The sequence below is a fragment of the Herpailurus yagouaroundi genome, unplaced genomic scaffold (genome assembly GCF_014898765.1).
Source record: "Herpailurus yagouaroundi ecotype Mexico unplaced genomic scaffold, PumYag 139, whole genome shotgun sequence".
Taxonomy (NCBI): Eukaryota; Metazoa; Chordata; class Mammalia; order Carnivora; family Felidae; genus Herpailurus; species Herpailurus yagouaroundi.
Genome location: NW_024412394.1, coordinates 18,439,145 through 18,466,388, shown reverse-complemented (window position 1 = coordinate 18,466,388; position 27,244 = coordinate 18,439,145). Strand labels below are relative to the sequence as shown.

The 27,244-nt window shown below is 41.6% G+C and overlaps 1 protein-coding gene and 1 long non-coding RNA gene across 3 annotated transcripts in view; one reads left to right on the top strand and one right to left on the bottom strand.

Annotated features, from left to right (window-relative positions):
* Positions 1-6,580: 6,580 nt before the first annotated feature.
* The window catches only part of PAQR8 (progestin and adipoQ receptor family member 8), a 119,665-nt gene continuing 99,001 nt past the window's right edge, over positions 6,581-27,244 (bottom strand). For both annotated transcript variants that reach the window (XM_040473757.1, XM_040473756.1), the window contains one exon: positions 6,581-10,904. In XM_040473757.1, the coding sequence (XP_040329691.1) occupies positions 9,819-10,883 (1,065 nt within the window). In that variant the 5' untranslated portion in view covers positions 10,884-10,904 and the 3' untranslated portion in view covers positions 6,581-9,818. The remainder of the gene's footprint in view (positions 10,905-27,244) is intronic.
* Positions 18,034-19,191, top strand: LOC121029576 (uncharacterized). Its single transcript, XR_005789777.1, has 2 exons — positions 18,034-18,245; positions 18,365-19,191. It is a non-coding gene; the product is annotated as an uncharacterized LOC121029576 (long non-coding RNA).

Below are 27,244 nucleotides of genomic sequence, written 5' to 3'. Positions count from 1 at the left end.
GCCCGGACTCAGAAGACCACAGAGACATTGCATGACTTAGCAGGTGTTTCAAAACTTGGGGAAAGGAAAATAGGGAAAGATTAGACTGCGGGCAGGCCAAACTGAAAAGAGGGCTTCATGCTGGCTATCTCTCAGCAGTTCCTGGGAGATATCAGACTGGCAGAGGCTAAAATACAGCAGTTATCTAAAATAAGTCTCCTTTTTCAGCGTTTTTCCCAGAATTTGTTTTCAATCCTGTGATATTATTCTTCAGTGCCTAAATTTACAGGACATATATCAAGCATGTGTGTGTGTGTGTGTGTGTGTGTGTGTGTGTGTGTGTGTCCCTCAGATATTTATGCAATGATTTTGGGTGCTCTACTTCCCTCTGCTGAATAAAAATGGTACAGCATTGTTTCTGGAAAATTCAATTAGAAACCTATAGGTTTGAAAGTGATGGGGATGTGGCTAATGTATGAACAAAGGGGTAAGACTTTGCAGGGGAGTGTCCCTCAGTCAGAGTGCTATCTATCTAACATTCATTTCCACCACTCTGTGGTTTCTGGAATCTCTTATCTAAAAAGACTGCCCAGTCGAGCCACCTCGATCTTTGCAAAATATGGTAAAGGGCAAAAGAAACATCCTCAGGGACTTCCAAGCAGTTACAGGAGCAGATTTAGGACCCACAGGAAATCTTCATTTGATGCAAATGCATACAATTTGGGTTCAGATGATTTTGGCCTGATGGTGGGTTCCTGCCAGGGGTTTCAAAAAATTTGTGTTTCAGCTGCTTTTTTCTCCCTTAAGTCAAACCCATTCTATGACTTTAGCTGGTTGAATTGGAATTCCTTTCCCTCTGAAAAAGCCTATGAAACATTACCTCACAGAATCAGATTTCACAGGATATAAGTGTCACAAGGATAGGTTCTTTGTTTTGTTCATTGCCATTTTCCTGGATCCCATCACAGTGCTAACACCTCATAAATACTCAATGAACAGCTGTAAAATGACCAAGTGAATGAGTGAATAACTTGGAGATCACCCAGTATTTTTCAAACATGCCAGTCTCCATTAGTAGCTGTTAAAATCAACTCAATGGATTGTGACAACAGTTTTTTTTTTTTAAAAAGGAACAAATAGAATATTAATTATCAGGATGTATCCAATGTTATATGGATAGGAATCATTTGCTGAAAAAGTCTTCAAGATATATACATATTCATATTCTAGGTATTTTTTGCATGGTCACAATAAAAAACCTGGGAATCGATTGACACAGTCCAGCCCGCTCATTTTACTGATGAGATATCCCCAGACCAAAAGAGGTTGAGAAACCATTAGTTAAAGTCTAGTTCCCAGTTGAGTATTTCTTACACTCTGCCTCAATCCTCTCTCAGATGGAAAAGATCTTCCTCCTTCGGCATGTGAGGTATCATTGACTTTGCCATCCTGCTTGTCAGACATCTCTGACCTAATAAGGGTTTAATAGTATGGAGATAGAGATATGTGAGAGCAATGTGGCAGTAATATCCATTATAGTTGTAGATTCCAAAGGTGAACAGTCAAACTCATTAATTCAGGTAAGTGCCAACCTTGAAACAAGGGGGAAATGCTTGCATTTCTGTTGATACTTCTGTTGCACATCTCAAACACTCTTCCTTTTCCTTTTTCACGTATGTAGCATGGAACAGAAAATGAAACACCAGGTTGGGGTCTTGAGAACCACATTCATGTCCTTATTGTACTATAAATATTTGTTTGAGCTCAGACAACTTACCTACCTGAGATTCTGGTTATTTTATCTCAAAAATGAGAAGCCTGAACCAGAATTAATGGTCACTAATTGCTTTGCGTTCATGTGGTCATTTGAAAACAGTGAAAGCTACGCAGAACATATGCAGCATCCTGGGAAAATAAAACATGTCTTAATCTGTTATGAGTGGAGAGAAATCCCTCCCAAAGGCAGAGAGCTGCCAGTCTGGTGAGATACTTTTATACCCCGTGGAAAAGGTGGACACTTTTGTATAGAACCCCCAGCACCCTGCACTGCATAAAGTGATAGAAATATTAATAATTATTATGACGATGATTGCCACTAGTACTTATTGAAAACAAACTTTGTGCTAAGGTGCTTTTCCCACAGTAAAATTAGTAAGATTCCAAAATGATTTGTTCTTGTAAAAAAAGAAAAAAACACTGAGTGGAGATGCTTTGCATGTTTCCATAGTTGTCTTTAAGGAAAAGAAATTGCATTAGCTCAGAATAGTGCTCAAATTCACTTTAATGAATAATAGGATATATTTAATAGGTCCTGAAGATGAGGAAGGGTTCACTAGAGAAATGTAGGGAAATAATTGAGGATAATCAGTGGTTCTTAAAGCTGGTTTGTTACCTTGGAATTTTTCTGAATGGTCACAGATGGCCCCTGAGACTGACATTTGTAATGTGACTAGGTCTGCATTGGATTCTAGCACAGAAGTACATTTAAGAATTTCACCATCAATAACAGCCTAAGGATTATGCTTGGCCAAAGTGTCTAGATGCAACAAGAATTGCATCTTCAGGTTTATTTCATTTATCAGGGCAAAACAAAACAAAACAAAAACAAAAACAAAAACCCACGTTACATTTTCTTCTCAATTCTATGCTTCTAGTTCACACAGTCGTCAATGGGGAAGTTAGGCCGGAAAACCTTCTACATTTACTTTGTTTTGGTTAAGAATATGGATTCTGGATTCAAAGGCCTGAGTTTCTGTGAGATTCCATTACTTACTAGCCAGGTAGTCCTGGGCAAACTTACCTAATCTATCAATTTCCACATTTGAGAATGGAGACAATAATATCTATCTCATAGGGTTGTAAGTGAAGGGTTAAGTGAAAGTAAGAAAATAGCTCAGCTAAGGACTTGGCAAGGAGTGAGCACCAGCTAATGTAAACTGTTGATGTTATTATTCCTAGTTTATAGACTCTGCCTTGGATGTTTCATTGCATTTTTGCCCAGAGGACTACCCAGAGTACAAACCAATGTCAGTAGAACAAGGAAACATTCAAAGCCTATCTGGGAAGTGGAACTCAGCATTCTGAGCACTTAAAAAATGCTAAGAAAAATTTGGGAAGAATCCTGTGAGTACCAGAGAGTGTCCACGGGAATACAGGGTCCATGTGACCAGCCCACAGATGGATTAGCTTGATGATAACCTGGTTTAGTGTAGATTGCAGGGCACAAGATTTACTGTTTTCTACAGGCAAGGTAATGTGCAACTAGTAATTAGTCCATGAAGTAAACAATGACCGTGACTTTTCTTGAGCAGAATTCTTTCCCAGCGTACCCTGTCCTGAAGTCATAGTAAAAGCCAAAGTGCTTACAGGGCTCTCACAACTTGTCTGCATTGTCTACTGCTCTCTCTCTCTCTCTCTCTCTCTCTCTCTCTGTCTCTCTTTGTTCATGCCAGCCTCCAGCTATTCCTAGCATGCTCTGGCCTCAGGGCCCTTACACTTTTTGCATCTGCTTGGGAGAGAAACAGAGCCAACTCCCTCACCTATTTCTGTAGTCTTCCCTGATCCTGTTTAAAATTGCACGCCCATCCTGTCCCTCTGGCCTATTCTTGCGATTTCTCCTTGGCACTATCACCTTCTAACATACTACATAACTTACTTATTTGGTTCATTGTTTGTCCTACCCATCCTCCAACCCCTGAATGCAAGCTCCCTAAGGGCAAGGATTTGTGTGTTTTGGCCTTTGCTGTATTCCTGGTGCCTAGAACAGGGCTTGGCACCTAGTGGTGTTCAGTGTTTGTGGAGTGGCTGTAAGTGAATCACATAATCACCAGTTCAACAGGCTAGGCCTCCCCTCCAGGGAAAGTCTTTCTAGCAGGGTTTTCTTGGAGGGCTTGATTCAGGAGAGGCATTTCAGAGAATTCTTTCAATACAAGATAATGTATCGTTGGCTTTGTTACATGAGCCTGTATCTCAGCCACAGTATCATCAAATTACCTACATAGTGTAATGTCTGAAGGGAGTGTAATATAACTATCTTGGTATTCCTGTACACTGAGCCAGAGACTGTTGATTATGCACAAAAGAATGGAAGTATTAGGTTGCTTAAAATTTCTAGATCCCAATTTCTGTTTTTTCTTGGAGTTTTATATGACACTGCTAATTTACTTATCATTAACAACATTTTGCCATAGCCTTATTTTTCCCCAGAAGAGATTTATTTTAGTGATGGGTCTATGGATTATCTTTTTTCCCTATTTTTTTTTGCATTTTCTTTAATAAGCACATATTACTTGAAAATGATAAATGGGGGACTTTCTGCTAATTCTGTGTAACTTTTTTTATAACGCAGAGAAGTATTTTTTTTTTTAAATCCTATATTCAAAGTCATATCACTTGTCAAAATCCCTGGGAGATCCAATTGTTTGAGGAACTGAAAATCCTAATGAAAGATGAGAGGGAGGGCTTGCAGAATCTTGGGAAGAGTATCAATACTAGAGGAATTTCTTATCCAAGGAATCAAGGTATTTTCAAGAACCTGTCACTGGAGAGTGAGATTTGATATTATACTCCAGGCCACCAAAGGCCTGTAGCCAATGACCTTTTGGGCTCTGAGAAGACTGTGAGGTGCAAAGAATGCTTTATTTGGCATCCAAGGACAAGGTGTAAAGTAAGTCACTTTAACCTGCAAAGAAACCATACAACCCTAGCTATTCATGAGGTATTTAGGGTCAAAAGTTAAAATGAGATTAAAGTATGCACAATGGTAAAAGTACTTCACACACTGTAAAGGGCTCTGCAAATATTTGGGTATTGATGTTTCTGATTAGCTGAGCCCTATATTTGTCTGAAGAAGAAATCAATTTGAGTTTAAACATTACAACTAGTTATGTGACTTTGAACCAATCCTTCCACTTTCTTAGCGTGTTTTCTAGTTTAATGGAGATCTTGTTGGCCTTCCTTCAAACAATTATGTACAAGCTCAAATGGATGTGGAAATTTTTTGGAAAGCATAATGCATGATAAGATCTGAGGTGTTATTCTGCAGCCTTTGAGTTGGTCAAGGCCTCCTGGAGTCTAAAATACAGTGCATACCTCTTCCTATGAGATTATGTTAGGTAAGAAAAGCCCTTACGTGAGATAGATAAGCTCTTGAAGTTAATATTTAAATGTATTTCTTTTAAATGCAATGCTTTCCCTTCCATATTGATAAAAATTCCTTAAAGGATAAGGTGGTTATTCTTTTTTTAAAGGAGGCAGCTAGAGTGCAACATGCTGTTTCTGATTTTCCAAATCAGGGACCTGTACTCAGGACAGTGAAAAGGGCTAGAGAAGCAATGGGAGTAACAAGGTTTGAGGTGGCCACAGGTGACAGCCTTGCTGGTGGGGAAGATATTTCTAGCCTCTGGGGTGGGGGTGGGGGGGGGGGGAGGGAGGAAAAGAGCTCATTCCTTTTGAAAATATTCTGGCACAAAGCAAGTCCCAGCCTCCCCTGGGTTTGGCCTGCCATCTGGCCCTCAGACTGGGATCAAGACCTAGAGGGGTACCCTGTGATGGCCCACCATGGGAAGATGCTGGTTCTCATTTAGCAGTCTGAAAACCCTCTGTAGAAGGATCCCTGGTTGTTGTTGTTGTTTTTCTTACTGTGGTATCTCCAGAGCTAACATGGTGCCTGCCACCAGCAGATGCTCCTACATACTTGATGAATCAGTAATTGAAGAGTGGTTAAACTATTAGCAGTGACAACAGAAGCATTTGCAAACTACCTAGGGCCCCTATTGGTCATGAAAAGGGTTTGGGCAAGAAGGACATCCATAATTCCATCAGCGCCTCAACCCAGGCAAATGGTGTTTTCTTACCGTTGTGATTGTACTATGGCCTAAAGCTGAGTAGCCTGGAGAATGACTTTGTTTTCACAGCTATTTAAATATAAGAGTTGGGCTACAAAATCCTTTGGTTCATAGGTGCCACATTCCACAATACATCCATTATAATAGCTGTTATAGTATAATTATAATTCATAATTTTTAGATTTAAAAATATAGTCCATCAATTCAAAATTTTGAAATCTTTAGCACTATTGTTCATAAAACTAGAAGTATTTATTGAATTAGATGGAAATCCTCAGAGAAATCAACTCCATAGCTTTTGGGGGTGGCAATATGATCTACTCACAGGTGTGTTATATGTATTTTGGGGGTTGGGGTATGAAGATGTTTTAAGCTTTTGTATTTTCCTACTTCTTGGTGAATATAAAATGTCCTGACCTCCTCCTCCTGGCAATGTTTGTCTAGATAAAACCTTTCTTTAAGACGGGCCTTGTCAAAGTAGCCTCTGTCAAGAGCCTTGTCAAAAAGGGGTGCCTGGGTAGCTCAGTCGGTTAAGCATCTTGACTCTTGATCTCAGCTCAGGACATCATCTCACCATTGGTGAGTTTGAGCCCTTCCAGGGTCTCTGTGCTGACAGCGTGTAGCCTACTTGGGATTCCGTCTCTCCTCTCTGCCTCTTCCCTGCTTGTACTCTCTCTCTTTCAAAATAAGTAAACTTTTTATTTTTTTTAAAGAACCTTGTCAAAGAAACAAGATAATTGTTGACAGTACAACAATCCACATACAAAATCTGTTTAATGGTCATTCGTGTAAGTAGATTTATATAAACAGAAAATAGTTCCATTTTTTCTTTGCGGAGCAATCAAGCAAAACAATAGGACCAACACAATTAATAGCCCAAAGATTTGGATACAATGGCCATGCTAAGACATGAGCGCCATCTGGAGGGCCAGCTTGAAACTACAGTGCAGCATCTGAAGAACACAATATACTTAACATTAAGATAAGGTACCATTTTGTGGACAGGGGACAACAGAATCAGGAATGAGCTACCTTCATTCCACAGCCTGAGCTCCTACTATTTCAAGATTCCAATTAGAGGACTGAGAATATTGTTAATGAGTGAGGTACTTTTAGCAGAGGTGGGAAATGAAACTTTAACATCTGAAGCGTACTAACATTAGCTCATTGGTAATTACAAGGCAGGAAGTACTAGGCAAGAGGGAAATAGGCAAATGTGTCCCCATCTGCTGTGTCCTGATACCCCATCTCCTTACCTTGAGTACAGCCTCATACAAATCCATCAAAATTTTTATTCACAAGATGTAAATGACTGATCGTTTAGGTTTTCCAGAGGCATTTACATTTTAATAGAGACAGAGAGATAACTGGCAGAATTTCCAGATGTCAACTGTTGGTGAGGCTATGGTGGAGTAAAATAACTTCCTTTATCAAATACTTAATTACTTCTTTTAAATAAACGAAGTCTGTTCCTTGCTGATACACTCATTTTAATGCATGTTTTTAAAAGGAGTCTTTAATCCTTCAAAAGTCTGAGTAGTTTAAACCATCTGCATTTTCTGTGTTTATATATTTTGAATAAGATACTGGTATTTTAATGAGATACCTAGTCCCCAGTGCTCCTCAAATATCTCTGGTGAAAAATTTTATACTTTTTTAAAAATTTCCAATCACTTGGAGGACCAATACCTGTGCAAATTAAAGTAATAATTTCATGGCAATACCTTAAGAGGTTAGTCTATCTGAACTGGTCACAGACCATTTACAGTGTGTCAGCTGGCCTTGCTCTGTCACCCGCATTTGAAGATCACTGCTCTCTTTCCAGCTTTCTCTTCTAAAAAGTACCTGCCTTTGGCCTGAAGATCTACATCCAACAGGACCACCACCATATCCAAGAGCTTGATTTAAACCTTCCTCCCAACTTTTAAAATACGGTCTTTGAATCGTAAAAGTGAATATTTCAAACATTTTCTAGTCCCCATTTTAAACTGACCCTCTTGCGATGTGTTTGTACAACCCCCCCATTCCCTTGTTTAGTTCAACTGGCTTCAGTTTTGCCAACTTTGTGATGAATTTGGACTAGACACCAGAAGCTTATGTAAGACACTTGGGTAGCACAGAAGTTCAGGTATTTAAGAATTAACAAAGAAATCCATCTAGGAACTCCATGTAGCAGACAAGACATATGCTTTCTTGATATGAAGATTATAGGAAAGCTTCAGTTGAGTGGTTTTTTGTTTGTTTGGTTTTTGCCAAAATGCAGGTTGACAGAGTCTTTTGAATGATAAGTAATTCTGGTGTTCTGACGTTTTTTCATCCACCGGTTGAAAAGCAATGCATTCTTTTTTTCCTTATTCCTATAATCCAAAACTGAAAATTCCGCATGGCCATATATTAAGTAAAGTGTTCATACATTTCCATTTATAAGGCACAAAATCCACAAATCTCTCAGAGAAAGGAAGAAAACAAAGACGTGAAGATAACAAAATAACCTAGTAACAGAAAAATTTCATCAAACTGGCCTGAAAACAAAGCAGTTTCCTTTGTAGTAAACAGAGACCTTATCCTGATAGGAAACATGGCCTCTGAGAATACTCCCATAGCTCCTCTGTCAACACAGCCCCCTTCACAGGATTAGTACATAAATCAGTCCTCAGAGAAGGCTGTGCGGCCAGAACACATCAATCGCAAGTACCGCTTATCCCATAGAAGCTACTGGGCAAAAGAAAATTCTAGCTACAGAGTACCTGGTTCACCATTCTTACACAAAGGAACCTTCAGGCATTAACCCACAGTGAGCACACATGTTCATCTGTCCTGGGGCTTGATTATTTTAAGGATTCAGGTCTAAGTTGAGGTGGTTATCCACCTGCTGGAGGACCTTAAACCAGGGTAGTTATGTGGGTCCTTGATGTGGTGGCATCTAGTTAAGAGGCCAGACCCTGGATTCCTCTTGAAATAATCGAGTCCCTACAGGGACCCTCAGAACTACTTCACTCTATTAGTTTTTGTTTTGTTTTGTTTTGTTTTTTTAACATGTTGGCCCAAATCTGGAGATTCCCTAGCACAAGCCCCAGATTTTCTGGCCTGTAAGGCAGCCCTAATAGATTTCAAGTACTGCAGTCTACAGGTATAAAACAGAAGTGTCCTATGACACAAAACAGTATCCATGCTTACTGGCTGGGTCTCCTGATGGCTCTTGGCACTGCACTTTCTAGTACCATTTACATTATTATTATTATATGAGAATAAGCTTTCTGAATGTCCACATGGATCCAAGCATTTCCTGGAAATATGACTCCTTCATATTCCTCTATATTACCATGCAAGGTACAGATGGGAGTAACAACACTGCAGAGAAAACAGCCAGGCAGACATCATCCTGAGAAAAGAGTCAGTGGCAGAGTAGGGCAAGAGAGAAGGGACCAGAAATCAGATGAACGGAGTAATTCATTATGTCTAAGGGTTTCACTGAGTCATTTTGAAGATTCTGACTTCTCCACCCTGGACAATCTGAAATCCAAATGAAATCGAGTTCTTGGCTCAATTTATTCAATTACCAAAAACCAACATAGTAGGATGGCCATTCCAATACGGTGTGGACCAGCCACACACTTACTTTCCAGTCCCAACTTTTTTATCCCTTCAGCTCCAGGACTTGCCCCTCGAGGCCAAAGTCAGAATTCCCCTATGTTTTCGGGCAGAAAGATCACCCTTAATTTAGTGTCCCATGAATCTTAGCCAAGGTCCCTTCCCTTCCTGTATCTTGTAAGGCTATGACACAGAGGAAAAAGTAATACTCCTTTTATAAGCAACAACTATAACAACAAAATTCTTGAATCCTTTGGCTTTCCAATGCCACGGCATATCCTTGGAAATATGTATTAATTTAAAAGCAACTCTTAAAAGACAAAAAGTCAACTCCTAATGTTGTACTGGGTTTTTCCCCAAATCACGACAGGCTGCCTCCACATCTCACTCCACCTGCCAGCCTCAAGAATCTTTCTTTGTAAGCCTGTCCTTGACTTTGTGCCTCAGGAGGGCTGCGGTGGCAGCGCTGCAGGCCGCCAAGAAGAAGAAAGACAGACAAGCCGTGTAGACAGACAGGGGGCCGTGGCGCTGCTGAAAGATCTCCTGCCGCCCCTGGTAGTCCAGGAGGATGGCCTCCAGCTGGGAGAGCGTACAGATGGCCAGGAAGGCGTGGAAGATCTGATGCCCGTGGCCCACAATGTCACAGGAACCTGGGAAGTACTTCTCAGGAACCGGGCAGGAGAAGAAATAGGCGCTGACCAGGAAGAAGAGGATCTGGAGAGTGTGGTACCAGGCCGCCTGCTCCTGGCAGCCAGCCAGGTGGCACAGGGCCACGCGGTGTGCCACGGGGCTGATGTCTAGGACGAAGGCCAGCCCTGCCGGCACCACTTGACAGATCTTCCTCATCACTGGGTAAGGCCTGCGGTAGCGATACTTGGCATAGCAACAGCCCGCGCAAGATAACCAGCCACAGAAGGCAGCTGCTGGCAAGAAGAAGAGCCAGAACAGCTCGTACCAGGCCTGGTCGGAGCTGTAGAAGAAGTGAGCCAAGGCACTGCCATACTGGTAGACGCTCACGCCCACGTAGTCCACGAAGTAGAAGGTGTAGTGCGAGAGCTCCGACTTGGACTGCAGCAGGTGGGCCAGAAGGCTGCACGTGAGGTAAGTGATGGAGGACAGGATAAAGAGGAGCAGGGGCAGCGAGCGGGTGGAGGCCCACGGCAAGGCCTCGGCCTCAGCGAAGGCCCAGAATCGCAAGAGGACGGCCAGGGCGGCCAGCAGGTGGGTCCAGACGTTGACCACCTCGTTGTGCTTCTGAAAGAGGCTGAAGAAGTAGTAGCGCCACTCGTGGCCCGTAGGGCGGTAGCCGGTGTGGATGTAGGGCTCCCGGAAGAGCTGGGGCACGTCCGTCTCGGGGACGGTGCAGGGCATCTTGGGAAGGCCGTCCTCCAGGAGCTTGGGCAGGCGGCGCAGCTGCTGCCCGCTCACCGACAGGGTGCTCAGGCGCTCCAAGATGGCGGTCGTCATGGCGGCCGGCGGGGCGGCAACCTGCAGAGAACAGAGGAAAGTCGGCAAACCGAGAGACAGGCGGACGGGGCAGAGGCGGCGAGGGCCGTGGGGTTGCTTAGGGCTTCGGGTGCGTTAGGGGAGCCGGGGAGCGGCAGACAGCTTCTTTGAGCCTCATTTTTGTTTCATCGGTATGTAATCGAGTTGGACTAAGAACGCCCCCCCCCCCCTTACCACCCTAAGATTGGGGTTTCGTCTCTACTACCCACTGCGGTGTGAAGGCACATCTTGTAAGATAGGGCTGTTAACCAGCCTGTTTTGATGATATCAGGAAGGTACGTAAGGGTACCTTTAGAGGTACCTTGAAGTTTCCCAGATGTTATTAAAATGTAGTTACCAGACAGGCTTTAATAGTATGAGACATTATATTGAAATATTAAAAATGATAAATATTGATGTTACTAATGACAGCTTACATTTCTTGACCACCTGATCTTAAAATATCCACTAATTTCACCAGTAACTTGAAAATCTGAGATAAGCAGTAGAAACTTGAACTTCAGAGTAAAGATAGGCAAATGAGTCATCAATTTGGTTGGTAAAGACCAATACATATTCTGGGAAATACTTTAACAGTTAAACAAAATTAACACCTGGCCTAAATGCAACATAAAAATCTAACTGTAAAAGTTGGGGGGGGGGTGTTTTTTGTTTTGTTTTCTTTTTAAATTAAATTGGAAAGTAAGTCGTTTTGCATTTGCTCTCCTGGGCACCTAAATCTGTACCCAATCAATTTTAGACCTCAAAAATGTTTAACTTACACTTAGAATTTTTTTTACATGACAGATGAGCCAGAGGAGCATAGCAATTATTTCACAAAATATATCACAAAAGAGCTGCAAAATTTCATGTGAATTTTTTTGGTAAAGAAATGGATTTTCAGCATGTATACAGCTACCTTCTGTACTTCATATTTTCTAACCTCTTTTCCTCAGACCAGTTCAAAATCTGATTGATTTATTGAAATGGCTCCTTTCCTTCAGAGCCCTTCTGCTGGGAGAGATACAGCAAGTGCTTCTCAAAGTATTACTAATTTTAGTGAAGAAAATGTAATCTTCCGGCTCACATTTCTTAATCAATATTGAAAAAGAAAAAATTAGATAATGATCTAAAATGTAGGGCATGAAAATTAATAAAATGTAAAAAAATAAAAAGCTCAGGGAGACGTGGAGTCAATCCTTGGTTTGGGGCTACTTTCTGGGTAACAGGGCAAGTTATAGAGCTGTCCAGGCTTCAGTGTCTTCGTCTGTAAAATGGGAGTAATAATTCTGCATACCATATGGATAGTTGTGATGGTTAAATGAGAAACTCTAAAATATAAAATGCTTACTAAGGATTATGGAGTCAGAAGGACAAAAAGAGGGAGAGTGGGAGAGAGGAAAAAAACAGTCATCAGAATACCTTAATTCATTAAAAAAAAAAAAAAAAGAAAAGAGAAGAAGGGGCGCCTGGGTGGCTCAGTTGGTTGAGCGTCCGACTTCGGCTCAGGTCATGATCTCATGGTCTGTGAGTTCGAGCCCCGCGTTGGGCTCTGTGCTGACCGCTCAGAGCCTGGAGCCTGTTTCAGATTCTGTGTCTCCCTCTCTCTCTCTCTCTGACCCTCCCCCGTTCATGCTCGGTCTCTCTCTGTCTCAAAAATAAATAAATGTTAAAAAAAATTAAAAAGAAAAGAAAAAGAAAGAAAGAAAAAGAAAACAAAGAAAAAGCTAAGCAGTGCTTCTGCTGTCAGCCAGCAGGAGGATCCGAGAGCCTGAGTTAAGACTCCTCCAACTAAACTCCAGTGGCAGTTGGTGACAACACAGCAGGGGTAAAGGAGAGGGACAGGGAATGGTGGGAACAGATGGAGTATGCCAGCCCTAGGATCAAGTGGACGCACTGCATGGCTGGGCCTAGGACATGGGGCAATGTTTCAAGTTGTCTGGTAGCTATTGGCTGAGAAGTATGTGGCCTGGGGGAGCTGGGCTTTGTTGAAGCTCTGGGGAATTAAAGAGCTCTATTCTTTAGATACAGGCTTCTTCCATCTCTTGTGAAGTAGAGAGAAAAATCAGAAATATTGGTCTGATTTTGTGGTTGGGAAAAGTAAAGGTGAGTCATTGGGGATATGAGCTGTAGAATTGCTCCACCTTAGCATTGCTAAGATCAAGGGTGTTTCCATCATCCCTGGGCACCCAAACCAATTGGAGACAATTCCACATCTGAAGTTAAATAACACATGTCTGTACAATTTCTGCCCATCATTGTCTCCTCAAAATAGGATGTCTGGGACAATAGGTTCTTATAAACCAAACAAAGCAAGTGAATTTCTAAAGACTGAAAACTCAGGTTTTGATTGTCTAATGGTTGGAACTCAACACAGTTTAGACATGGGAACCAACTGGCATCTGTCCATTCTGAGGACATGATCTGACAGATCATGATACTGCTTTATTGTCAGTTTCTACAAAACCCTGTCTGCAGAGCTCTGACCCCAAGTGTTCCTCCAGTCCTCATACCACTAACCTAACTTCATGGCTTTATGTTGAGTTCTTTTCAGAAAATTATTTCTAGTTCTCTCTTACAGAAAATAAACTAGGAGAGGTTTTAGAACTAAGAAGTACAAGACCTAACGGTTTTAACTTCAAAGGAAAGGATGCACAGGGGGAAAAAATGGCAGAATCATTATTTCCCTTGCAAATGTGAGCTGCTTTTCCAAGGATCTTTAATTATTTTTAATGTTTATTTTTGAGAGAGAGAGAGAGAGAGAGAGAGAGAGAGCAAGTGGGTGAGGGGAAGACAGAGAGGGAGACAGAATCTGACGCAGGCTCCAGGCTCTGAGCTGTCAGCACACAGCCCTATGGGGGGCTCAAACTCACGAACTGTGAGATCATGACCTGAGCCGAAGTTGGATGCTTAACCGACTGAGCCACCCAGGTGCCCCTCCAAGGATCTTTAAAGTGCTGCCACACCAGCCTCAGGGTCTCCTTTATAACCCCATCCTCTGGAGTGTGTAGCCCAACACCCATGGAGAGAGCCCAACACCCACAGAGTATAGTTGCAGGGACACTACCACAATGGTCTCCGACTCAAGATATGATGTCTTATCTATCAGTAATGAGGGTGCTGCAAAGATCTAGGTCATCTATGTGTGGGTGAAGATCTAAATTTTTACACTTTGGAAGTGAAAAATGAAAAATTCTAAACTAACAGTCAGAAAGAGAGCAGATTATTTCTTTGTCCTTTGCTTAGCAACAGCCCCTTCCCCTGCCATAAAATTCTCCCTTCACCAGAGAGCAGCCACAGCAATGGTAACAAAGTATAATTTTTAAAATCAGCATTAACTTCAGAAGCCCTGTCAAGTGGAGTCCCCCATAGACAGGATTTACTTTCACTGTTCCAGAGTGTGCAGTACTTCCAGAAATAGTCTTCAAAGGGCCAACTAGAAAGTTTGAGAATCTTTCTTGGAGGAAATCACCTGTTGGCATCATGATACTGGTGCAGGCACATACCTCCAGCCTTTCCAGTCCCAGCTCTGACTAAAGCTCAGACTAAGGGTGCCTCCCTCATTCCTGGCCTCGTCCCCATGACTTCTCCCTGAGCTGATATGGCCATCAGCTGACCAAGATGCTACCTTAGAATGATCTCTTCTGCACAGGGTATGCTCCAGCTCCTCTGCTGAAACAGCTGAAATGGAATCTTCCTGAAGAATCCTCATAAACTGGCTAAACTCAAGTCATATTTTGATCATGTGCAGAGCTCCGGAGGAGCTCTGTGGATCACCTGCTCAACAATACTGCAGACTACAAAGGCCACAAAGGAAGAATAAAATAAGACCCCTTTCCCCAAGCAGCCTAAAAGAAGATTCAAACTTCATGAATCTATAGCCAACATCACTGGACTGCATATAATTATTAAGTAGACTGAAATACAAACAGGTCTCCAGAGCGGAGCTCACTCGGGGCACACCGGGACTTAGACAAGTAAAGGGGTGAGGAGCAGGGCATTTCAGGAAGGGGGCAAAAGGGAATTCCCAGGAAGGGAATGCTGTGGCTTCTTTGTGGGCCCATAAACAGAGGGGCTGTTGGGGAGTAATCAAGAAGCGAGTGGGGTAGGTGCCACAGCATTACTGAAAGGAGTTTAGATTTGATGTTGCAGAAAGAAGATGGGAGTTCATGTCTCATCCTTGAAGCTTTAAGCCTGTTTGATCCTCATCTCACCTGAGCTGTGGGGATTCATGCTGCTGACCAATGGCCCTCTCTCAGCCTTAGTGATGCTACCCTCTCTGGTCTTGCCTGTTTTCTTCTCCCACCGCCCCTGTCAACTCTGGTGTTTCCAGGTGTCTGCCATCTGCCCCTTTTCTACCTCCACGGTCCCTCTGGTGCGGGTACTTCTCCCACACCCTTGGCTTTAGCTAGCACCTGTACCAGATGATTCCCACACATATACCTGTAGCCAGATCTTTCCTGAAATTTGGATTCAAATATCCAGTGGCTCTGGATTTGTCCAACTGACTATCCCATGGGCACTTCAAACTCAACATCTTCCAACTTGTCCTTCAACCCAGACTTGACCCTTCCCCTACATCTAATCAGTCATCTAGGCCTGTTGGTTTTATCTCACCATTTCTGGAATCCATGCATTCTTTCCATTTCTACTGCTCTCCACTCAAGGCTTCAAAATGAACTGATGCAGGGGATAAAAACAGCAGTGTCATAACTGACCTTCTTTAAGTGATGGTTCCCCTGCCTCCTGTCCGCCACACCCTCTCTTCTCTGAACCACTTCAGGGTGATAGTTTAAAAACGGAAATCTGAATACCACTCCCCTCCCCATGGCCCCCAGTAGCTCACCATTGCTTGTTTACAACACAGACTTTAAGCCCTTACCAGTCCTACTTCTGTTGACCACTTTCCTCTCAATCCACACCTCCAGGCCACTTTAATGGCCTGGATCACAATACTGGGAGTTTTTCAAAAGTGCCACACTCTTTATTTCCACACATGATGACAAGCCTCCAGTCAGTCCAGCAACCCAGCTCATCAACATTCTGCCCAGGAGCCAGCTCCACCAGGAAGCCTCTCCTACCCCTCAGACTGGGTTTTAGGGCTCTTCCCAGCACACTTCTGTCCTGGAGTACTTATCATTGGTTTACTCTGCTCACGCCCCTATTTGTGGCCAGCTCTGTTAGTGTGCAAGTTCCCATGTCTAAAATGGTACTCAGCATATAAAATTATACACCTAATCATTATTTACTGAATGAATAGCTCTTTAGGCCCAGACATATGGCACCAATTTCCTTCTGTTCAGCAAGGTCAAGGGAAAAAAGAAATAATGGTTTGGGATTCAGAGGATCTGGCTGTTCCATATTTGCTCTACTCAATTAGCTGTGTGGTAATGCCTATGACATTAAACTATTCAGTGTAACTTTCTCCATTAAAAAAAGGTAGGTGGGAGGTAATTTCCTGTCTTTCCATTTTTCAGGATAAAAAGAGGATAAATAATAATAAAATGGGCAGTAGTTGAATAGTGCTTTGAAGAGACAAAACATGCACATTAAAGTACTAGTAATATTTAAAGAACTCACAAAAGGATTATAACTTGGTAATATATAATTTTTATTTTGCCTTATATCAGATGTTAATGCAGTCTTTGAAAACTGAAAAGGCATTTAAAGTTTTTGGTTCATTTCTGGGAATCCTTATAACACCTTCCCCAACTGCTTTATAAAGAGTTTTAATTAGACTCAGGTTATAATAGAATTGGAATTTAAAGTTCTATTTTAATATGAACTGTTATTTAACTCTATTTTAATAATAAGAGTATGGTATCTGTGCCATGAATTCAGGTAATGTTTATATAAGAAAGTGTTAAAAATATTACATTACATTTTGGTTTATGTAGGTTATGTATTTCAGGTGCTCCTTTAAACTGTTTAGAAAAATTAAAGATAATTACTATAAGGCAGAATAGAATTTTCTAGCAATATGTTGCTATGTTCATAGCAATAAGTTGACATTTTAGTCAAGAATTGTATATTTACATTTTCTTTTAAAAAAAAATCACAAAGTATGCATTTATTTATTTATTTATTTTAAATTTTTTTTTCAATGTTTATTTATTTTTGGGACAGAGAGAGACAGAGTATGAACAGGGGAGGGGCAGAGAGAGAGGGAGACACAGAATCGGAAACAGGCTCCAGGCTCTGAGCCATCAGCCCAGAGCCTGACACAGGGCTCGAACTCACGGACCGCGAGATCCTGACCTGGCTGAAGTCGGACGCTCAACCGACTGCGCCACCCAGGCGCCCCGCATTTTTTTAAATGTTTATTTTTTTTTGAGAGAGAGACAAACACACAATGTGAGCAAAGGAAGGACAGAGAGAGAGAGGGAGACACAGAATCTGCACAGGCTCCAGGCTCTGAGCCATCAGCACAGAGCCCAATGAGGGGCTCAAACCCATGAACCTTGAGATAGTGACCAGAGTAGAAGTCAGACGCTTAACTGACTGAGCCACACAGGTGCCCCTCAAAGTATGCATTTTTAAGGTTTGGTTTTGTTTACCTAGTTTTGATGAATGAAAACTACCCAGAATGCATTTCCTTTTCAGTAATTTAATTTTTTTTATTTTAATTTTTTTTTTTAGTAACTTAAATTTTTTTAAAGGAAAGATGTTTTACAGTTGTTGTTGTTGTTATTGTTGTTTTAAGTTTATTTATTTATTTTGAGGAGAGAGAGAGAGCGAGGTAGGAACAGAATCCCAAGCAGGATATGTGCTGTTAGCACAGGGTCCAACTCAGGCCTTGATCCCACAAACCATGAGATCATGACCTGAGTCAAAACTAAGAATCAGACGCTCAACCAACTGAGCCACCCAGGCACCCCTCAGTAACTTTATTTAAAAAAAAAAAAAAATTTTTTTTAACGTTTATTTATTTTTTTGGGACAGAGAGAGACAGAGCATGAACGGGGGAGGGGCAGAGACAGAGGGAGACACAGAATCGGAAACAGGGTCCAGGCTCTGAGCCATCAGCCCAGAGCCCGATGCGGGGCTCGAACTCACGGACCGCGAGATCGTGACCTGGCTGAAGTCGGACGCTTAACCGACTTGCGCCACCCAGGCACCCCAACCCCTCAGTAACTTTAAATAAAACAATGAAATGACCTGTTTCTGTGTTGCGGTCCTCTGGAAACATAGTGCAAACAATGTCCATAAATAACCATTTAACATAAATAAATAAAGTGTCCATAAATAACTATTTAACTTTCAGATAGAAGCCGTGTGGATGAGTAGTGCAGCGCCTGGACCTGTCTCCAGTCTCCTAGTAACAGATTTAACCACTTATACCAGGTATGCCCACTGCCCTCACTGCTTCTTGTAACCTCTTCCACCTGCTGGGTTCCCTCTCTGGGGGGGCTTAGAAGTGGCATGGCCATTGTCCTACTTTGGGTCCTCATTATCTCCCACAGGCACCTCTTTGGGATATAGAAGGCCTTCCCTCTGGTCCCTACCTGTGTATCTCCATGACTAGTTCCAACTGTCCCCTGACCCTGCCACTTTTACTTTGTGTTCCAGTAATTCTGCCATCCTTTCAGGTCTTTGTACACAAGCACAAAGGCATGGAGTGCCCAGAGCACTGATGCCTACGGCCAAGTTCAAATTTCCCCTGTGAAGCCTTCCCTTCAGGTGCTCTTTTGCCTCTGTTACCCCTGCACTATCCTCCATTATAAGCCTCCCCTTTCTGTATAAATACAGTGTCCTGGTTTACATTACAAGCATACCTTGTTTTGTTGTGCTTTGCTTTATTGTGCTTTGCAGATATTGCATTTTTTTAAGATTTTATTTTTAAGTAATCCCTACACCCAACTTGGGGGCTCAAATTACAACCCCAAGATCAAGAGTCTTATGCTCCACCAACCCAACCAATCGGGCATCCCTGCATTTTTTTAAAATATGCTCTATGCCCAACATGGGGCTTGAACTCATGACCCCAAGATCAAGAGTTACATGCTCTACTGACTGAGCCAGCCAGGTGCCCCCAGTTACTGCATTTTTTATAGACTGAAAGTTTGTGGCAATACTGCATACAGTAAGTCTATCAGAGCCATCTTTCCAACAGCATTTGTTCTCTTCATGTCTCTATCCCATTTTGTTAATTCTTGTAATATTTCAAGTTTTTTTTTTCATTATCATGTTTGTTATGCTGATATGTGATCAGTGATCTTTGTTGTTACTATTGTAATTGTTTGGGAGTACCATGAACTGTGCCCATTTAACAATGCAGACTTAATCATTGTGTTTGTTGATTGCTCCACTGACCAGCCAATCCCTGGTCTCTCTTCCCTTCCTCGGGCCTCTCTATTCCCTGAGACACAACAATACTGAAATAAGGCCAATTAACAACACTACAATGGCGTCTCAGTAGTATTCAAGTGAAAGGAGGCATTACACCTCTCTCACTTTAAATCAAAAGCTAGAAACGATTAAGCTTAGTGAGGAAGACATGTTGAAAGCCAAGATAGGCCCAAGTTGTGAATGTAAAGGGGAAGTTCTTGAAGGAAATCAAAAGTCCTACTTCAGTGAACACACGCATTATTAGAAAGTGAAACAGCCTTATTGCTGAGCTGAAGAAAATTTTAGCAGCCTGGCTGGAAGATTAAACCAGCCACAATGTTCCCATAAGCCAAAGCCTAATCCAGAGCAAGGTCCTAACTCTCTTCAATTTTGTGAAGGCAGAGAGAAGTGAGGAAGCTGAAGAAGAAAAGTTTGAAGCCAGCTGAGGTTGATTCATGAGGTTTCAGGAAAGAAGGCATCTCCATAACAGGCACAAGGTGAAGCAGGAAGTGATGTAGAAGCTGCAGCAAGTTACCCAGAAGATCGAGCTAAGAGAATTCATGAAGGTGGCTACACTAAATAACAAATTTTCAGTATAGATGAAACAGCCTTCTATTGGAAGGAAATGCCATCTAGGATGTTCACAGCTACAGAGAAGTCACTGCCTGGCTTCAAAGCTTCCAAGGACAGGCTGACTCTCCTACTGCGGAGTAATGCAGCTGGTAATTTTAAGTTGAGGCCAGTGCTCACTGACCACTCCAAAAATCCTAATGCCCTTAAGAATTATGCTCAATCTACTTGCCCTGTGCTCTACAAATGCAATAACAAAGCCTGGATGATAGCACATGTTTATAATATAGTTTACTGACTATTTTAAGCCCACTGTTGAGAACTACTCTCAAAAAAAAAAAAGATTCCTTTCAAAATATTGCTGTTTATTGACAAAGTACCATCACCCAAGAGCTCTGATGGAGATGTACAAGTTAATGTTGTTTTCATGTCTGCTAATACAACATCCATTCTGCAGCCATGGATCAAGGAGTAATTTCAACTCTCAAGTCTTATTATTTAATTCATAATTAAGTTCTATAGTTTATAAATTAAATTATAAAATTTATAATATAAATTAAGTCAAATGTTATTCAATTCACATTTCATAAGGCTATAGCTGCCATAGGCAATGATTCCTCTGATGGCTCTGGGCAAAGTAAACTGAAAACCTCCTGGAAAGAATTCATGACTCTAGACGTCACTGAGCACATTCATGGGCAGAGGTCAAAATACCAACATTAACAGAAGTTTGGAAGAAGTGGATTCCAACCCTCAGGGAGGACATTGAGGGGTTCAATACTTCCATGGAGGAAGTAAGTGCAGAAGTGGTGGAAACAGCAAGAGAATTAGGACTAGAAGTGGAGCCTGAGGATGTGCCCGAATTGCTGCAAGCTCGTGATGAAACTCGAGTGGATGAAGAGCTGCTGCTTCTTATGGATGGATGAGCACTGAAAGTCGTTTCTTGAGATGGAATCTACTCCTGGTGAAGATGCTGGGAAGACTGTTGAAATGACAATAAAGGATTTAGAATATTATATAAACTTAGTTGATAAAGCAGTGGTGGTGTTTGAGAGGAGGATGGAATCCCAATTTTGAAAGAAGTTCTACTGTGGGAAAATACTATCAAACAGTATCACATGCTACAGAGAAATTGTTCATAAAGAAAGAGTCCACTGATGAAGCAAACTTCACTGTCTTATTTTAAGAAATTGCCACAGGCACCCCAACTTCAGCAACTACCACCCTCACCAGCCAGCAGCCATCAACATTGAGGCAAGACCCCTTACAGCAAAAATATTATAACTCAGTGAAAGCTCAGATGATGGTTAGCATTTTTTAGCAATAAAGTATTTTTAAATTAAGGTATATACATTGTTTTTAAAAGACGTAATGCTATTATATGCTTCATAGACTATAGTATAGTATAAACATAACTTTTATATACACTAGGTAACCAAAAAATTCATTTGGCTCGCTTTATTATAATACTTGCTTTACTTTGGTGGTGTGGAACTGAACCTGCAATGTCTTTGAGGTGTGCTTATATATTCTCTGTCCACTAAACTATAAGGTCCTTTGAGGGCTTGAGAATCTTTTATCACCTCCCACTGTGCCTAGCACATAGGAGATGTTCCTATTAGTTGTTGTTGAATAAATGACTGAATGGAGTGAAAATGTCATAATATAATAACAACAACAATGAAAATAACAAACACATGGTGTTTATCACATGCCCAACAGTGTTCTAGGTACTTTGCAAATATTAGCTCATTTAAACTTCCTAACAGCTATCTGGCATTAGTATTATTATTGTCATCATATCCATTTTACAGCTGATGAAACAGAAACACAGAGAGGTTAAGCAACTTGCTCAAGGCTACACAATAAGTCCCAGAGCCAGCAGGTAACCCGAAGCAGTTGGCCCTAGGCTCTTAACCACTATGCCCTCAAAAACTGTGTTCTAAAACCAAACCCAAATATGATGATATGCAACTTCAGATATGCTGCTGTAAAACTGCTTTGCTCCGTTAACAAAGATAATTTGTAGCTGGCCTTACAAAAGCAATCAGTATCAAAAAACTCAGTTATTTGCCATTGAGTGTATTTGTAAATCATATTCCAATACTGTCCAAGAGAAGAAAATGTGATTTCCATAAAATCTTACTGAAATCGATCAGATGATCCAAGTGGGTCTGTAACCCAGATAAAAGTGATCCTAAACCCAATGGGTTTCTTTCATCTTAGAGACATGTCATTTGTTATGACTGGCTTTGCAGAACTGGTGTGGTGAGACATTCCAATCACAAACCTAACGACTGAAGTCATTTATCAGCCTGTTGGGGGAAAGCATACTAACATTGAGACCAGTCACTGAATTCTGCTACATCTGTAGCATGCTACCTAAAAGGTCTTTTCCATGATTAGCAAATTAGAGAATTAAATGAAAAGTTCCATATTTGGCAAATGGACATAGTTTGCTACTGATGACATTTTATCTGGAGGCCAAATAGAAGTGCTCCAAAGCAGTGATATTCCCTGGTCTGTTACAAGGACCCTAGTTTAATGGACCACAAGCTTAGAATAGCTGATTCCCTGGAAAAGCACCAGATGAGGAATTTAAAATCCCGATTTCTAGTTCCAGCTTATGGGACCTTAGGCAAGTCACTCAACCTCTCTATACTTGGTGTCCTTGTCCATAAAATGGAGTTATAATCTCTACAAGCTGTAAAATTCTGCAATTCATCTGGGCTGTGTTTTGCTTTGTATAAAAGATCAAGCAGTGTGCTGAAATCACCAAAGAACAGATCCTGTGACATCACCTCATGTCACTGTTGGGGGGTGGCTCACACAGATGGCAGGAAGGTGGCCTGCTGGTTGTTGGACAGAGAACAAAAGAGCAGCGATTTCCATCAAAGAGAGCAGAAGAAATGCTTCCAGAGTCCATAGAAGCCAAGCATCACACATCACTGCATAACTATAAATGGCTGGGAAGAAACAACAGCCAAAACGCCAACTTGGGGTCAATTAACAAGGACTGGAACCTTCTCTGAGCAGCCTTTGGCCCAACAGAGACAGACACGAAGTTTCAAACAGCCTCAAACAACCTCAGGATCTCCAGTCATTCATCAAGTGAGAGGCTGCTAGGCCTATATTGATCTTTGTTTTTTGTTGTTGTTTTTTTTTAAGTTTATTTATTTTGAGAGAGGGAGAGTATGCACGTGCACGCACGTGCGCGCGCACACACACACACATGTATTGGAGAGGGGCAGAGGGAGAGAGAATCCCAAGCAGGCTTGGCACCATCAGGGCAGAGCCTCCTTTGGGTCTTGATCCCACAACCGTGAGAATATGACCCGATCTGAAACCAAGAGTTGGATGCTCAACCGACTGAGCCATCCAAGAGCCCCTCACATTGATCTCTGTAGCCACATCTGACAAATATCGTATCAGTGTTTATAAAGTCATATTTTAAAGAGTGGGACTACCAGAAGAATCCTGCTATTTAGCAGAGATAATTTGGACATGAAGTCAGATTCACCAATGGTCAATGCATATTTTCTCCATATTTAAGAAAACCTAACATATAAATAACATCTCAATATCCAAAAATGGGAGATCTGATTTCATAAATTATGATAAATCTATACAATAGAATACTATGCACCTATTAAAATAATTATGTAGATATTTACATATATTGCTATAGAAAGATATGTGTGTTTTGTTTGTGTTTTCACTGTAGTCTCCCCTACACTTAGATAGGGTCTGACTAGTACATTATGAATGCTCAACAGGGATTTGCTGAATGTTAAAATGAACAGAAGACATTGTTACAAGGGAGAAGCAAATTAAATGAATGTGTCCCATTTTTTTAAACATATGCATGTGGCACAGAATAAGCATGGGATCGTGAATAATCAAAACATTAATACAGACATTGTTACATGGTGGGATTGTGGGGAATTTATTTTTTTCTAGGGTAGATACTATCATTACAATACTTTTTAAAAATAAACATTTACTACTTTTGTAACTGAAAAATGGTTATTGTTACTCTACAAATAGGAATATTTGACATAAATATGTAAAACTTGGTAAAACATGATTAATGAGTACAATGGATTTTAAGACACTCTCCCTCAACTCCCCCCACCAAAAAAGGCCACCCCAGCATTACGAAGAAATACATACTTATTTGCATTATTCTATGGATTTTGAGCTCAACTAGTTAGCATATCATACTAATTATTATTAGAAGCAACCTATCTATACTTGCCATAATGTAAGCCAATGGTCATGGGAGTTGTGAAGGGGAAAAAAATATGTAACATCTGCCATTAAGGCAACAATCCTGTTCTCTTAGATTGGGAAAGTCAGTATATGCAATATTGTCAAAAGACTCTTCTCACAGCACACAAACCCAAATGGCCTTAATAATCCAGTCAATCCCTGACCACCTGGGCTTCTGGCATGGCTGAACCCTGCCTATAAAAAGAGTGAGATGCTCCTGTGTGCCACAGATACACCAGAAACACATGTCACCTTCTAGGCTCAGTGACCTTTCCAATTCTGAATCTCTTCCTCTGTGGATCCCCATAATATTGATAGGAGAAAGAAAAGATGACCTTAGTTTGCTGTGGTGCTCTGGGAAAGGATGAGCAGAGGGTATTTCCTCTGAGTGCCTTTCTTTCTCCAGCTGGAACCCTCAGGCTGGGATTCCTGCATTTTCTTTATTGTTACTTCATATGCTTCCCACATCTCAGGTAGTCTCACTTGAACAGGTACTGTTTTCAAAATGCATCATTACAGACACAGAATGTACCTTCCACAGGCAATAAATAGTATCTGCATATAATTCCACTGGCAGGATTTAGAGGCGCTGGGAACAGTTTAGAACACATTGAGCAGTCCAAAGTCAATCAACAGGTTAGCTGGGCATGATGATTGCTTTTCTTCAGAGACTTCTTGTTTGGGTAAAGGTAAGCTGTGCTGTCTGAAATGCCTGCTAATTAATGCCTAGGGACAGGAGTCCCCCGAGACTTTCCGTAAGAGTGTAACTACAGGCTTCATTAGGTATAGTCTGGCACAGTAACACAGCCTCTAGCTTGGTCCAGCCTCTTGCCTGCAAGAAGCTTCATCGCCCACCTGCAGTCCTGCTGGGACTGGGGCCAACCCAGGTGAACCCTGAAGAGAGCTGCAGATTCCACTGGCAGGAAATCAATCTGGGAAATGTACTTTCCATAGCAGAAGAATCTGATAACAAATTAAGCCCAGGTTGGAGCCCATGTAAGGTATGCAGTTTCCCTAGCAATGAAAAGTTAACCCTTTTGCAGCTAATGCAGTACACTCTCCTGGTAGTCCCAAGACCTGGACTTTTTATTTGCTCCCAAGAATCAAGCAAACCACTTCATTCTCAGTTTCTCTTCAGATATCCTCAAGCCCTTAATTCAATTCCACATTGGTCATGAAGCCTTCTCCAGGCCACCTTGATTTCTTTTCTCCCTGAACACTTACCTACCTATTCCACACATTTGGTAAGCAGAACACCCAGACTCGAGCACCATATCACTGTGTGTGTAGAAAGGCTTGTCTCTCCTGTGGATTGGGTTGCAAGCTTCTTGAGACAGGAACACTGACTTACTCATCCTTTATCTCTCCTATCAGCAACTATCAGAGTTAAAGGTGCCCCAGAATGCATCAATAGATAATTGTTCAAGGACAAAGTGAAATAAGATTCCCCTCTGGCCATTTGCTTCTAAAGGTAAAACCAGTGAGATCTTCGATAATGAAAATGTGAGCATTTTTCAAAAGGAAACAACATTTGAGTTGGATGTGTTTATCTGTGTGTGGTTCATCTACGTGGTAGGTATCCATAACAGTGTTTAAACTGTTAACTGATTTCCAGTCACCAGCTCACTTTTGGTCTATCTCCTCTTACCATTAGCACTTTTGTGCCCAAGAATGCCTAAGCAAAGATGCAGGAAATAGAGACACCAGGCAGAAAAAAGATAAAGTAAAATAACATTGGAGCAGGAGTTGGCAGATTGGGAGACCTACTTTTTTATTCTTGTTGCAGAGAAGAAGACAGAACAGACTGTCCATCCTGGTTCCCTGAACAAGCTACACACTTTCCCAGTGTTAGCTGTACCCGTCTATGCCTAGCAAAGTCTGCTTCTCTCTCACATTCAGGCTCAGATATAGCCTCTTCTGTGCAATTTAGCAACAGCCTCAAGCAGACTTAATCACATCCTGTCATACCCGCCTTAGCATTATGTTGTAACTGACTGTATACATGTCTTCCTTTACACTAAATTGTGAAATTCACTGAATTGCATGAGGACATTATTCAAGACATTAAAAAAATTTTTTTTTTAGTTTCTGTTACTTGATTGTGAGAATACCTGAGGCACAGATCAGTTATTTAAATGATCTATTCAAAGCCTTAAACCAAATTAGCCCTTAAGGTATGGACAGACCCCACCACTTCTGACTTCTGTGTCCCAAGAGCCAGCCACCTGTGTTTTGGATAAAGAAAGTCCCTCAAACGTAAATGGAAAAAGAAGAGCTGGATGAGAAGTTGGTACCTGTGTGCCTCTGACCTGCTGATGACCAGAAATCCTGGCTCCCTGTAACATCCTAGGTGTGTTAGCCAGAGCCTCCTCTCCTGGGACATTTGGCGAGAGCTCTCTGAAGGGGACCTCTGAAGACCCCTCTCCACTTCTCAGTGTGACCTTTTCTACAATTTGTAGTAGTAATTCATAATCAATAGCTGGTCTGGTTGAAAATCATTAGTCATTCCATACAGGAGCTTCTATTTGAAAAGTTCAGACCAGTAACTATAAACTATCTCACATAGCTCCAGCTTTCCTCTTCATTATATGACAACTACCCACCTGCCTGGCCTGCAAGTTCTACCAAGGTCATGATTTTTTATCAGTCAGGACTGCTTTAGCTCCAAGATTTCAGATTTTGAAGTTCCTCCTTCCTGGTCACAACATCCTCACTTCCACCCTCTAACACACTAGGCTCCTCCTGACCTCTGGTCCCCCAACCTTTTTCCTCCCTTAGACCAGCCAGTTGGCCCCACTGCCAGCCATTTCATTTCTACCCTGGCTGCCAGCCCTCCTCACCCTGAACTCTTGCACTGGGTCGGCCTGCCTAGCCCCACCTTGATTACACCCAATTTCTCTCTTTTCTCACCAGGTACTATGTACTGCTGGAGAAACTCATGAAACATGAGACCATTATGAATCCATGCCTTTTAACCTCAACCAAGACTTCACAACATCCATCTGGGTTGTGTGTTTAAAAATAAACTCCCGATCTAGCTAGTTTTGTGATTGGTCTGACCGATCTCCCAATCAGCTAGCCTTGAAATCCAACTGGGATGTCTCCTTTCCTCCCCCTTCCCTCAAATCAGTCATCAAACCACTTTTTCCTTTTTAAGTTGCTCGTTCCTTCTT